General features: G+C 36.8%; 1 protein-coding gene and 1 long non-coding RNA gene across 4 annotated transcripts in view; both read left to right on the top strand.

Moving 5' to 3' along the window:
- Positions 1-14898, top strand: part of MAPK14 (mitogen-activated protein kinase 14) — a 72671-nt gene that overhangs the window by 41666 nt on the left and 16107 nt on the right. For all 3 annotated transcript variants that reach the window (XM_020875792.2, XM_020875791.2, XM_020875793.2), the window contains exons 4-8: positions 3148-3259; positions 4055-4084; positions 4405-4452; positions 5845-5959; positions 6517-6588. In XM_020875792.2, coding sequence (XP_020731451.1) covers positions 3148-3259; positions 4055-4084; positions 4405-4452; positions 5845-5959; positions 6517-6588 — 377 coding nt within the window. The remainder of the gene's footprint in view (positions 1-3147; positions 3260-4054; positions 4085-4404; positions 4453-5844; positions 5960-6516; positions 6589-14898) is intronic.
- LOC139031452 (uncharacterized) lies at positions 6595-14470 on the top strand. The gene is made up of 2 exons (XR_011483944.1): positions 6595-13399; positions 13730-14470. It is a non-coding gene; the product is annotated as an uncharacterized lncRNA (long non-coding RNA).

The following is a 14898-nucleotide window of genomic DNA, read 5'->3' as shown; positions in this document are numbered from 1 at the left end:
AACTAGCACTGCCATTATAGACTTAAGATCTTTAGGTTTTATTTCAAGACAAATTAAGGTAGATTCTAGTTAGAATCACATAGAACAGTGTTTCTTTTGTTTACCTTTTCTCCTCAAAAATAAAATATTTTTGAAACTTGAAAGAATAACCCTCTCACTATTCAATGTCATAAAATGTAATTATTTGCAAAACAGTCTTATTAAACAAAAATTAGATTCCCTTTTCCTTAACCTGAGCTTTGCAAATTTTTATTATGGGTATGGCAACTATTATCCCAGATTTTCTGAGAGAAGTCTTGATTCCACAGTATTAACCAGTTTTTCACAGTGTTCTCATATTCACTGGATTGTGTATCAATTTGGGATTAAAAATACAGTGACTGATTAGGATGGAATATTACAGTATTTGTAAAACTTAAATCATTCCCTTGACTTAAATTCTGTGTCATCTAAAAGAACTTGAAGGCTTTATGGGCTGTGATATAAGATCATGGTCTTTGAGATCAAACAGTTTTGGATTTAGCCCCTGACATGACCACTCTTTTAACCTTGAACAGATAATATATACTTGTTTTGTCTGTTTCTTTCTCTGCAAATGGTAATACTAATGAAACTTACGGAGTTGTTGGGAAGAGTGTATGAGACACAGGCATAATAAATAGTAGTTGGCATGGAATAAGCACTAATGCCTTTGGTTATGTTATGTTGAGCTTGGAACATCTCTTAAGTCAGAACAACCTTTATGAAAACATTTCAAAACATCCAGCATAGTTTAAATGACGTTTAGAGTTATCTTTCCTCAAGGCAATATAAACAAACATGCAAGCTGTAAAAATATGAAGTGCTGGACTTCCCTGGTGGTCCAGTGGTTAAGAATCTGCCTTGCACTGCAGGGGACATGGGTTCGATCCCTTGTCCGGAAGCTTCCACATGCCATGGAGCAGCTAAGCCTGTGTACCACGACTACTGCATCTGTGCTCTAGGGCCATGTTCTGCAGCAAGGGAAGCCACCACAGTGAGAGGCCTGCGCACCCAACCAAAGAGGGTAGCCCTCGCTCGCTGCAGCCAGAGAAAGCCCATGCACAGCAACAAAGACCCAATGTAGCCACAAATACAGTAAATAAGTAATGAAAAATCTTTAAAATATATATATATGTGTGTGAAGTGCTAAGATCTCACTTAAGGTTACATCTATGCTAAGTTCTGTTGCTCTTTATGAAATTGTGAACTGACCATAATAGCAAACAGTGAAATTAAGAAACAGAAAAAAGAAAATTAATTCTTGTTTGAGGAAAGAAAGTAATAAATATAGTGGGGGGTGTGTGTGTGTGTAAAGACAGGTCATACACATATATAGCTATATAAGACATTAATAGTATATTTAAATTGCTGGCTTGGTTTCTTTTCATCCAAATTTATCAAAAATAAAAATGGAATTCACTGGCAATCCAGTGGTTAGGAATCCACATTTTCATTACCGAGGCCCTGGGTTCAATCCTTGGCTGGGGAACTAAGATCCTGTAAGCCATGTGGTGGCCTAAAACAAACAAAAATAATATATTTTAAAAAATAGTAATTGAAGAGAAATCAACCTCTTTTTTAATAGCTCAGCTGATATACATTCTGCCTCAGGAATGGATAATGATTCTCATAGTAGATAAAACCTAACCGAATTTTAAAAAATTCCACTTGTTTAGTACTGACTGTGATTTTTATGTTCCCATAGCAGTGTGATATAGTAATGAGTGGGTAGGGCATTGCATCGAGAATATCTGTGGTAAACCTGTTGGACTTGAATGGGATCATTCCCTAATCCTGTGATGTGAGGACAGGATGAAAAATACCCGGCGCTGTACCTGTGAGGAGAAGTTCTAGAATGCCTGACTTAACTTGTAGATAAAATATTTCATTAAAAGTAAGTGCAGGAATATTGTCAGTGGCCAGCATCCTTTTTCCAGTCATTCCTTAAAAAAGGAGAGTTATAATTTGAAAATTTAAAGATACTTTTATTTTTTTTAACTAAAGTATAGTTGATTTACAATGTTGTGTTAGTTTCTGGTATACAGCAAAGTGATTCAGATATATATAGTAGTTTGTATCTGCTAATCCCAAAACTCCTAATTTATCCCTCCCCCCTGCCTTTGGTAATCATAAGTTTATTTTCCATGTCTGTGAGTCTGTTTCTGTTTTGTAAATAAGTTTATTTGAAGATACTCCTATTTTAGACCATGCAATATGAGGTGGAAAATCTAACAGTGGATTTAAAAATATGGCCATGCATTTAGTTATAGTGTACATTTCTCATGCAGTAATACTGTTTTTAAGAAAATGATGGAAACACGTATGTCATTCTAATCTCCATGTTTTCTTTTTTTCTTTAATAGTTATTTTTATTACTGGTTGCACTGGGTCTTTGTTGCTGCATTAGGGCTTTCTCTACTTGTGAGCTGTTCTTCATTGTGATACACAAGCTTCTCATAGTGGCTTCCCTTGCTGTGGAGCACAGGCTCTAGGCACGCAGGCTCCGGTAGTTACGGCTCACAGGCTTTAGTTGCCCATAGTATGTGGGATCTTCCTGGGCCTAGGATCCAACCCACGTCCCCTGCATTGGCAGGCAGATTTTCATCCCTCTACCACCACAGAAAGTGTGAAAGTGTTAGTCATTCCAGTCGTGTCTGACTCTTTGTGACCCTGTGGACAGTAGCCTGCCAGTCTTCTCTGTCCATGGTATTCTCCAGACAAGAATACTGGAGTAGGTTGCCATGCCCTTCTCCAGGGGATCTTCCCAACCCAGGGATCGATCCCAGGTCTCCTGCATTGCAGGCAGATTCTTTATCAACTGAGCCACCAAAGAAGCCCCCACCACCACGGAAGTCCCTGCTTTTTTTTTTTTTTTTTTTTTTCTTCTCTTTCCTTTAGAGAACCTAGGAAAAGATGGCAAGTTGGAACAAGTATAAAAATTTTTAGAAAAATAGACGACAGGCAGTAAAGTTAGAATAGTGATGTTGAAAGTGAGCCCCCCATCAGTAGTTACTAAGCTTTTAGCTGTCACTGTGGTGCTTATTGAGTGGACTTCTGACGGTCTTAGGAAGATCAGAGCTTTCTTAGGGTTCTGGATGATTGTGTTAACTCTCCATTAATTTTTAGGTACCTGGTGACCCATCTCATGGGGGCAGATCTGAACAACATTGTGAAATGCCAGAAGCTTACAGATGACCACGTTCAGTTCCTTATCTACCAGATTCTCAGAGGTCTCAAGGTACAGACTAACAATTTTGAGAAATGAATTCTCCCTCTCTCCCTTCTGTTTAGGGCTTAAGGGAAAACAAACAAAACTTTTCTTATGGAAGATTTCAAATACGACAATCACAAGTACAATCATAGTATAATGAACCCCTGTGTTTACTCAGCAACCACAATTACCAACATACAACTATCTTGTTCCTTTCATATTCCCCTAAACCCTGGATTATTTTAAGGCAAGTCTAGACCTCATATCATTCCACCCCCTTGATACTTCTATATAGGCATGTCTGAGAGTTAAGGACTCTTCATTATTACATCTAAATATTAATAATAATTTCTCAATGTAATCTGATATGTGTTGAGTGTCATGTTGAAACTTTGAAAATATCCTCAAAGGGGTTAATTTGGGGGTTAAAAGGGGGGAAAATATCCTCAAAGGGATTATCTGCCCCTGTGGAAAGGGCAGATAAACAATGTTTTCAAATTAAACCACCTTTAATATTTAGCAGCTTTGAGTCCTTATTATGCTCTAGAGCACCCACTAGAAAGTAGGTTGAAAGCTCTATTTCACTCATACTCCAGCTCTGTGAATAGAGTTAATGGTATAGAAATCATAGTTATAATAAGATTATAGACTACTGATAATTATGTGTTCTGATTTCTAATCCTGCTCTTAATCCTAACATTTCTTATTGAATCATAAAAAAGTAAAAATGTACTTCAGACATGTCATATAACATGATAGGAGATTGGAGATAACTTTTTCTTTCACTGATTATTTTTTGTATGTGTGTGTGCTTTTTCACAGTATATACATTCAGCCGACATAATTCACAGGGTAGGTATTGTATTTTGATTACATAATTGGGATGGTGGGTGGGGAGGTTAGCAAGATCGTAGTCTAAGCATTTTAGCCATTGAAATATTGACTGATTGCAGCTTTACACTAGGTTTAAACTAATTAGAGAATGAGGATGTATAGGTTTTTTATTTTGTTTTGTTTACCTACTTAAGGCTAATTAGAACTAGGTAGTGACTCTAGAATGGAAATTGTTTATAGCTGGATCAAGTCTTTTCTGTTTAGCTCTTCATCATTACCTTTAGGGAGAGAATTTACCAAGCATCATGAAGTTGATCCTGTCCTCTCTTGCTTCCTAGGACCTAAAACCTAGTAATTTAGCTGTGAATGAAGACTGTGAGCTGAAGGTAGGATGAAGTGACATTAGTAATTGTTTGTTTCACTTTGTAATTATATGTTTGACTAACCAGGCAAATTTATAAAGGGAATGAGTTTATAAAGCCATGACTTTTTATCTGGAAATTCATATTGTATTGTCCTTAGGAATATCATTAGACTTTGAAATTTAAACTGGAAATTTAGTAAGCTTTAGTTTGAGTGATATTGAAGGTAGTATCAGGTATCTTGTTTTCATTCTAAAATGAAGTTAAATTAGAAATTTAATATACTAGTGATAAAAAAGGAGAATTCTAGTATGAATATCTAGAAAGCAGTCCTTTTGAGGTACTTATGGGATTATATCAGTTTCTAAGAGAAAAAAAAGGCAGAAACCTACTCTTTCAAAATAATTCAAATAAGACATAATCTATAAAGAGCAAGCAGCTCTGGAATTTTTTTGTTTCATTTCTCATTTTACTCAATTTTTTGGAAACAAAATTTACAATAAAATGCATCATTTTAAGTGTGCATATGACAAATTTATATAGCTCTGTAACCACCAACACAATTATGATAAAGAACATGTCCCTCACTCTAGAAAGTTCCCTGTGCCCCTTCCTAGCTAGTCCCCACCCCTCTACCCCTACTTCCGACAACCACTGATCTGCTTTCTGACACTGAAGAGTAGGCTTATCTTCTCTGGAGTTTTATACAAGTGGAATCATACAGTATTTTTCAGTGTGTGTCTGACTTTTGCTTAGTGTAATATTATTGAGATCCATCTGTATTGTGTGTATCAGTAGTTTATTCCTTTTTGTTGCCAAGTAGATCCATTTTATGACTGTACTACAATTTGTTTATCTATCACCTATTTATAGACAGGGCTTCCTTGGTGAGTCAGCCATAAATAGCCCACCTATCAGTGTAGGAGACACGCATTCAATTCCTGGGTCTGGGTCGGAAGATCCCCTGGAGAAGGAAATGACAACCCTCTCCAATATTCTTATCTGGGAAACACCATGGACGGAGGAGCCTGGCAGGCTACAGTCCATGGGATTGCAAAAGAGTCAGAAACAACTTGACAAGTAAACAAAACAACTGATAGACACAAGTGCTTCAGTTTCGGTTCAGAGCTATGTAAAGCTGCTATGAATATTCATGTTTGTGTGGAACATATATTTTCCACATATATGCTCTTGGGTAAATGCAAAAGCAGGGCATTTTTGCTTTGTTTTTTTGTAATTTCATTTTTTTTTTAAGTTCTTGCTGTGTCCCCATGCATTCTAAGCATGGGCCAGGAAATATGTTGTGCAAATGCTTTGTTGTTCTTGCTTTTTAATTTGCACTGCAGTTTTTTCCCTCCTGCTTTACAAGCCTTGAGAGTTGGACTGTTCAGTGCCTGCTTCTGTCCTCTCCCTTAGATCTTGGATTTTGGACTGGCTCGACATACAGATGATGAAATGACAGGCTATGTGGCCACCAGGTGGTACAGGGCCCCTGAGATCATGCTGAACTGGATGCATTACAACCAGACAGGTACTCCTTGAACTGCTTACTTAGGGCCTTATTAATACATGTTAGGTATATTTGGGGTTCCCAGAAGTGGGGATGGGGGAGTAGAAGGAAACATTCTTTTTCTTCCCTCAGGAAACATTTAAGTCTACAAAAAGAGGATATTTCAGTTGCTCAGAGAAAGTAGGGATTTTCAGACTCTGTGATTTAATTGGGTTTTTACTTATTTTGAACATGTTCTTTCATATTCATATTCTACCTGAAGACATTGGGTTCATAATATTAGCTCTCAATATTACTTGGGAGAATCCACCATTTCTACCAGCAAGAAACCTCTGCCCCTTTGTGAACGGCTTATTTCTCTTGCCGTAACTGTGTTTTGACTTAGCCCACCTGTGAAGCCCTTTAATTGTGGTGAAGGTTTTAGCTTATTTATTTCTGTAAAAATGTTGAGTATGAGTTGAACTTCAGATTCCTTAAATATTAATTAGAGTATTTCAGCCCTAGCTGTAGTTCCATTTGTAGCCAAGTTTGGTAAGAGTGACTTTGTATATACTTTTATTTCTCTTTAATTTTGCCAGTTGATATTTGGTCAGTGGGATGCATAATGGCCGAGCTGTTGACTGGAAGAACGTTGTTTCCTGGTACAGACCGTATCCTTTAAAAAGTTTTGGGTACTTGTTTATTGTCTGTATTGTAGTGTCCGTGGAAGTGTATCGCTTTTACCTCTGGGAAGGACTTTCAGTTACTTGTTTCTGTCGTCCATTGTGAGATCTGCCCTGCTGCGGAGTATCTTGCCGTGCCAAGAAAGAGGCTTCAGTTTACGTTTATGATTTGGAAAAATTCCTCATAATCTGGAAAACCTTTAAAATCTTTCATATGTCATCTATTTTGCAGCAGATTCCTTATTAATCTTCCCACAGCCATTCTGCGACTGTGTGTTGGTGAGAAGTTCTAGACCTCAATGACTGGTTAAGTCTGTTTGTACCAACACTCAGTGAGCACAAGATAACCATTTATAAATCAGGGATATCTTGCTTTTATGTTTGGTTTACATATTAAAAAGGCGGTATTTGGTCCTTGTAATGATATACTTGCTGACTTGTTATATTTGTTGCTTAAAAACAAACAAAAGCAAGAAGATAAGGTCACCCTGCCGTGTACCTTTGTCTCCCCTCAGCATGACTTTGTTTTTATCCCAGATTGAAACCAAACTTTAATTCACTTGCAGATTTATTGTCTAGTTCATAGTTTATCATGACCCCTTTATTTTAGTCTCTTTTCTATCTGCTGCATGCCCACTTCACAGTTTAGTAATAATATCATCAAAATGTGATTTGTCGTAACCCTCATCAGTTCCACTTGGGGAAGATGTTTAGGCAAGAAAGAATTTTTAAATTTATATCTAGAATTAGATCTGAAGATTTTTGTAAAATTCGTTTGACTCGCTCTCCACCAGTTTGAGCATTTAGAGATGCTGCCGTTTCCTGTGTTCTATCACAATTAGAGACCTAAAAGCTGTTTTAGCATCTCACTTAAGCAAACAGACTGAGTTTATAAACCAGAGTGTCAGTTTACCGGCTTACAGTTGGTATCATACTTCTGGGGTGACTGTGATGTTCATTTCATCAATCCACATATTCTCACTATCTTCTGCTAGAATGTACTTTGCTAATGAACTGAAAAGCCTCTTTCCTCAGCTGTCCATTTCCCTCTGAATATTACTGGATTGATAGAGTATAATTTCCCTATATGGCTCACCTTATTCCTTCTCATCCCCGGATTCTAATTTTAATACCTAATGTTTCCCCTTTGTCCTTTGTTTCATTTGCCTTATACCTGTTTCTTAGAAATTTGACATTCACATTATAGTCTAAGCTAAAAGAATCAGGGACATTTTATGATTTTCATTTTCCTCTGTGTCCCATTCTTTACTCTGTCTTCCTGTGCATTCTGCTCTGATGTTCTTGTTCCTCCCGCCCCTTCCTTTCATTTCTGTATCTGTACAGTCAGTCGCAGACACTCGTACCTACATAGACACACAAGGTGGTGGAGAGACACGGAGTGTAAAGCATACTAGTTTAGAGCACGTGTTCTGGAATCAGACTTCCAGGGTGGATATTACTTAGCTCTTTTACTTCCAGCCCTGACTTTGAGCAGGTTGTCTAACCTGTCTCTTGGTTTCCCTAACTGTAAAATACTGATAATAGTACATACCTCATGTGAGAATTCAGTGAGATGACCTGGAAGGGACTCAGAACAGGGCCTGCCAGTAGATGTTAGCCATCATCCTCATCAGTGATCTTTGGGAAGATTTTCTCCCTCCATTTTCCCACTTTATTGTCTACTTATAAATCATTAAAGGCTATTTTTTTTTGTTTTATTTAAATTTTTTAACAGATAGTAAAGGATGGATCCCCTTGACAGGCTACTGGTATAAAGGTTTCAAAGCAGTTGTGTGTGCCTTTGGTTCTGTCTCAATAACAAGTGCCTACTGATGGATTGACCCTTTTAAAATGCTAACTTTCAGCCTCTGTAAGAAGTGTTCCTTTTTATGCATACTTCTTTTCCCTCTATGAGCTTTAGGTAGAAAACCTAGCATTTAAGCTTTTTACTAGGAGATTCTCTTTTTAATACATGAGAATTCTTTTCAAAATTTTTATTTTAGTAATACACTGTTTCTTTTCTACTTGGCTCCTTTTCAGGCAGATGTTCTCCTGGATCAGGAAACTCAAATTTGGAAGATTTGTATTTGTAATATACATAACTCCCTTCTTGTCAGTTGCTATCTGTGTGGATGTAGCTTTGATTGCCTGACAAGGGGAGAGGAAAGTGTTTTCTGTTGCTTTTTCAAGTCCCCAGTTGATTCTAGTGTGCATCCAGTGTTGAGTACAACTAGAGTTTAAATTAACCAAGTTGAATTTCAGTTGTAATCTTTCAGATTGAAAGTTATGTAGTAGTTCTTCCTTATTTATTTATTTTTTTTAGGTACCAATGAGATAAAAGTTAAGAATCTAGAATTATCCACTTGGGGATCTAAAAGATGCTAAAAAACATCTAGTCAGGCCCCCGGTTTTTATAGATGAGGAAGTTATAAGAACCCAGAAAAGAAAAAAAAAAAAGAACCCAGAAAAGATAGATAGAAATCTATCTGCCTCAGGTCTCCATTTCTTTCCAATATTCTATTTGATGCCTGTTCTCCTGATTTCTAAAACTCATTTTCTTAAAACCTTTGCAGAATGTGCTGGACCCACACATTCTTCTGTTGCTCAGAAAGGCACACAGCTACTGCTTATTTATGATTTTAAAACGCAGCTGAATGCCAAGGCATCCTCTGGAGTGTGCTCTTTACTTGAGTGCACAGTTTGCTCCCTGTTTTCCTCATTTATTATTCATCTTGCATTTGGAACTGGTGGTTTTAGCTTCTAGATAAGAACTATTGAACAGAACTTTCTGTGGTCTTACAAGTGGTTTATGTATGTACTGTTCAATATGGTGGTTGGTAGCTACCAGCCACATGTGGCTATAGAATACTTAAAATATGGCCAGTGGAACTTAGAAGTTGAATTAAAAATATTTTTGCAGTCAAGTGTTTTCACATATAATTTGCCACTTTATTTTTTTATTGTGGTAAAATAAACAACATGAAATTTACCATCTTAATCCTTTTAAAGTATACAATCCAGCGGCACTAATTACATTCATAAAATTGTGCATCTACCACCACTGTCTATGTCCAAAACATTTTCATCACCCCAAACAGAAGCTGTACCCATTAAACAAAAACTTCCTAGTCCCTCGTACAGCCTCTCGTTACCTCTCTTCTACTTTCTGTCTCTATGAATTTGTTTATTCTAAATATTTAATATTAAGCGGGCTCACACAATATTTGTGTTTTTGTGTCTGAATTATTTCACTTAGCATGTTTTCAGGGCTCATCCATATTGTAGCATGGATCAGAACTTCATTCTTTTTTATGACTGAATACTATTCCATTGTGTAGCTATACCATACTTTATTTATCCATTCATATGTTTATAGACACTTGGTAGTTTCCACCTTTTGGCTGTTGTGAATAGTGCTACAGTGAGCACTTAACAGACAGATACCTCTCTGAGTTCCTCCTCTCGCTTCTGTGGGCTGTATTATCTAGGAGTGGAATTGTTGGGTCATGAGGTTACTCTCTGTGTAACTTTTTGAGGAGCAGAGCAGTCATTGTTCCTCACAGCAGTTTCACCGTTTTACATGCCCACCAGTGATGTATGGGCAATTTCTCCATATCTTCACCAACAGTTGTTTCTTCCTTCCATCCCGCTTTTTAAAATTATAGCCATCCTAGAGATACCAAGTGGAATCTCTTTGTGGTTTTAATTTGCATTTCCTTAATGACTAATGATGTTGAGTATCTTTTCCTTTGTTTACTGTTGGTATGTCTTTGGAAAAATATTTGTTTGAGACCTTTACCCACCTTTTAATTGGGTTGTCTTTTTGTTGTTGATGTTTAGGAGTTTTTAATATATTCTATATATTAAGCCTTCACCAGATATGTGATATGCAAATATTTTCTCCCATTTTGTGGGCTGCCTGTTCATTTTTTTAAATAATATCATTTGATGTACGAAAGCTTTTTTTTTATGAAGTTCCAACATATTTTTTCTTTTGTGTTCATGTTTTTGGTGTCATTTCTAAGAGTGTATTACCAAATTCAAGGTTGTGAAGATTTACTGCATTTTCTACTAAGAATTTTATGTGTGTATCTCCTATACTTAGGTTTCTAATTCATTTTGAGTTAATTTTTGTATGTGATGTGAGGTTGGGGTCCAGCTTTATACTTTTGCATATGGACATTCAGTTGTCCCAGGACCATTTTTTGAAAATTATTTATTTCTTCCATTGAATAGGTTTGGCACCCTTGTCAAAGATCAATTCTATTCCATTGGTCCATGTATCTACCCTTTTAGCAGTACCACACTGCTTTGATTATGGTAGCTTTATAGTAAGTCAGTCAGTCAGTCCTTCAACTTTGTTCTTATTTTCAAGATTTTTTTTTTGGGGGGGGGCACTTTGGCTCCTTTATAATTTTATATGAATTTGAGGGTAGGCTTTAAACATGTCTACAAAGAAGGCTGAATTTTATTTATTTGTTATTTTTGGCTGTGCTAGGTCTTTGTTGCTGCACTGGCTTTTCTCTAGTTGCTGAAAGTGGGGGCTGCTCTTTGTGGGGGCTTCTCATTGCCGAGCCTGGCTCTGGGGCACGCAGGCTTCAGTAGCTGCTGCACATGGGCCTCGTAGTGGTGGCTCCTGGGCGGTAGAGCACAGAATTAACAGTTGCGGCATGTTTCTTTCAGTGATGTTTTATAATTCTCAGTAGGCAAGTTTGTTACCTCCTTAGTTAAATTTATTCCTAGGTATTTTCCTAGCATCTGTGAGATGCTATTTTAAATGGAATTGTTTTCTTAATTTTCTTTTTGATTTGTTCATTGTTGGTGTATAAAAACACAACTGATTTTTAGTTGTTGATGATGTACCCTGCAACTTTGCACAGTTGAAAGCTGAGAACTCTGATAACTTGTGGATTCTTTGGTTTTTCTACATGTAAGATCATGTCATCTGCAAATAGAGAGTTTTACTTCTTCATTTCCAGTTTAGATGCTTTTATTTCTTTTTCTATTTCTCTAGTTAGAACTTCCAGCACAGGGTTGAATAGCGATAGTGAAAGTGGGCAGCTTTGTCCTGTTCTTATCCTTCAGTCTTTCACCACTGACTATAATTTTAGCTCTGCATTTTTCATAAATACTCTTTATCATGGCAGGGAGTTCTATTCATAGTTTTATGAGTGTTGATCTGAATTTTAAATTTTATTAGATTTTATTTAGATTACATTTAAATTTAATCACATGTACTATTGATATTTTATGCAGTTTTAGATCTCTACAAGTCATCTTCCCATTCTACTTTTTTTCTTTTTTTTTCCCTCTGTGATTAGTCTTCTTGATAGAATCTTCTTTTTGGGTCACATGGCTTGCAGGATCTTAGTTCCCCAGCTATAAGGGATCGAACCCAGGCCCCAGCAGTGAAAGTGCAAGTCCTAACCACTGGACTCCAGGGAATTCCCAAGATTCCTTTGTTACTAGTTGTTAATAATCCTTAGCATTTCCCTAAAGAGATAAGATACACTAATTTTTGTCTTAAAGCTAATTATATTTAAGAATTGAGCCCTTCCTCATTAGTCTAGTTGACTAGGTATATATATATATATATATATATATCGAGTGAACACACCTGAGAAAACTTTATATTAGAAGAGAGTGAGGACACAGCATGTGTTCTTCAGGTATAGTGCTAACTTATTTCAAAAGCCACTGGCTCTGAAAAGAATAAGGCAGTTAGGAAATGTTACTACTAATGCTTAGCAGTCTGCAGCCTAAGGAAAAGATAAGAGTTTCATAGCCCTATGACCTGTCAAATACTGTTTTCCCTTCCAGAAGTCTCAGCCTTGGCTCACTGTTGTTTTCCTTTTCTAGGTAATCAAATGAATTTCCTTCGTGTGTAAAACTTTTCTTTCCTTCTTTCGTTTTTATAGAAATGGTACTCTTAAGACATTAACTAAGATAATGGGGTTTTTGCCATCAGCTTGCTGCCCTACTCCATAATGAATTTTCTCTGTATTAAATTTGCTCCTTAATTCTAGTTCATTTATTTCTTCTTTTGATTTTTTTTCAAACATTTTATGAACTACTTCAGATATACAAAAAGACTAGGAAATAATAAATGAACACCTGTGTATATGTAGCCCAGATTACAAGATAATATATTGCTAGCAGAGCCAAAACTTCTGGTATATCCCTTCCTGTCACATCTACCCCTCTCTTTCAGATGTTGGTTTCAAATAGCTTCTCATTAAAAACAACAACAACAGTTTACCTTCAGACACTAAAAGCAAGTATCCTAATACTGAAGAAGAAAAATATTAGGTTACTTCTTGCCTTTTCTTCTCTAACTTGAGATTATATTCCCCCATTTGAAAAGGCTGGAATTCTCAGGTTTCTCCACAAACCTAAAGCACCTTAAGAGATCTTCCTTGTATGACAGTGAAAATGACTATTTGATGACTGAGAAGAGAAGGAAGTAGGCTAAGTCCCATTCTAGTCCATCCTGTCTGTCACCAGAAGAATTTCCACAGACCAGTGTTCCACCTTTGCCTCATGGATTTTTTTAAAAGTGCTGCTCGTAAACAGTATCAAAATAGACAAATTAAAAGGACCATTTGTAGAACCTGAGACTACAGCTGCTTAAGAGCAGCAGTTTTAAAAAAAAATCCATGAGGCAAAGGTGGAATATTGACCTGTGGAAATTCTTCTGGTGACAGACAGGATGGACTAGAATGGGACTTAGCCTACCTCTCAGTATATTCAACTCTTTGGCCTACAGAAATCTCCTGGGAGTTGCCTGGAACACTTAGAAGTGAGTAGATTCTCTCTCTTTTACTTTCTTCCAAATAACCCATTACCCTTAGGTTTTTTTCCTCACCTACTTATTCTGGCTACCTCTTACTTTTGTTATAGAGGACCTAAAGAGTAACCTTAGGCCTAAGTTGTTTAAGGAAGAATCAGGAGATTTATAATTAAAATTTTAACATTATGATTATTACAATTAAAACACACTTTTAACTACCAATAAAAACATCTGCTATGTAGGGAAAAACAGGGTTAAACGTGGTAAGAAGGATGGCTTGCTGTGGAAATAACTAATATGTCATAATGTGGTAAGTTTTCCTTTGCTCTGCTTATATAGTTACTTGAAGTTCCTTCTGGCCTTAACTGCCTGGACAAATTATAGTGGCCTTACAGTAGCTGGTATTATTGGAAGACTGACCTGTATTTCAATGGATTTGCCAGCTCTTGGAGAACCAATGGTGATTTCTTCTGAAGTTTGCAGCTTTGACTTTCTTGATGCAAGTGCTTTTAGCTACTAAGTAGGTTTTTATTTTGCACTGTGTTTACTAATCTCCTAAGTATCGACTGTCATGCTATACCAACTCTGTTTATCTGTACCCCTTATATGCTGTCATCACACTGTATTTGTATACTCTTTATAGTGTAAGCATTTAAGATGAGCGTTTGCATATGAAATGAAGCAACTTTTCTTAACTTTTTTTGTATATATACAGACTTCCCACTAGAGTAGTCATTCTAGATTTTTGAGGGCAAGACAGAAGGGTGGAGCTGCTTGAAAAGTCTTACTACAGGAAGACCTTTCAAGTTAATGTTTATTGAGCTATTCAGTGGAAGGTGCTAAAGATAAGATGGTACCTGTCCTCCAAACTAGAATGATCATACTTAGCAGAACGTGAGTTATAGGAGTCTTTTGAATGAATTGTCTGTTCACTGTTTATAAAACAAGACAGAGTGATACAGATACTATAATAGAGTATAAATAAGTTATGGAGAAGAAGCAGAGATTAAATTCAAGCTCGAGATACCGAGGAAGACTTCATGGCAGAGTTCTTGTTTGAGCAGGACTTTTGAAAAGTAAGGAAGGAGAGAAAAGGTTTGGTAGGAGGGGAGAATGGAGGGTATTGCTGTTTGTGACTTGAAGTTGAGGATTCAGGGCTTTACTTTATTCTTCAGCCCTGAGATTGTTTCTTACTGGCTGAGGCGGGAAAAGGACATGGGGTCCCCCAGATCATGACCACTGTGACCAGTAGGAGTGGCTTACTTTTCAGGGTGAAGGTAAGACTCTTGAGAAACCCACAGCCCAGAGTCTTCCTCAGTAGGGGCATAAAACTTGACTCTTTAAAGTAGTTCAGTTTTTTCCCTCAGTATTGAAATTTTTCTAATTTAATTTTTATTTTATACTGGAGTATAGTTGATTTATAATGTTATTCTCTACTGTTCTTAATTCAGAAGTAACTTCTGTGAGTGGGCTCCTCTGTCCATGGGATTCTCCAGGCAAGAATACTG

The sequence above is a fragment of the Odocoileus virginianus genome, chromosome 27 (assembly GCF_023699985.2).
Source record: "Odocoileus virginianus isolate 20LAN1187 ecotype Illinois chromosome 27, Ovbor_1.2, whole genome shotgun sequence".
Lineage (NCBI taxonomy): Eukaryota > Metazoa > Chordata > Mammalia > Artiodactyla > Cervidae > Odocoileus > Odocoileus virginianus.
This window is presented reverse-complemented; position numbering and strand designations above follow the sequence as displayed.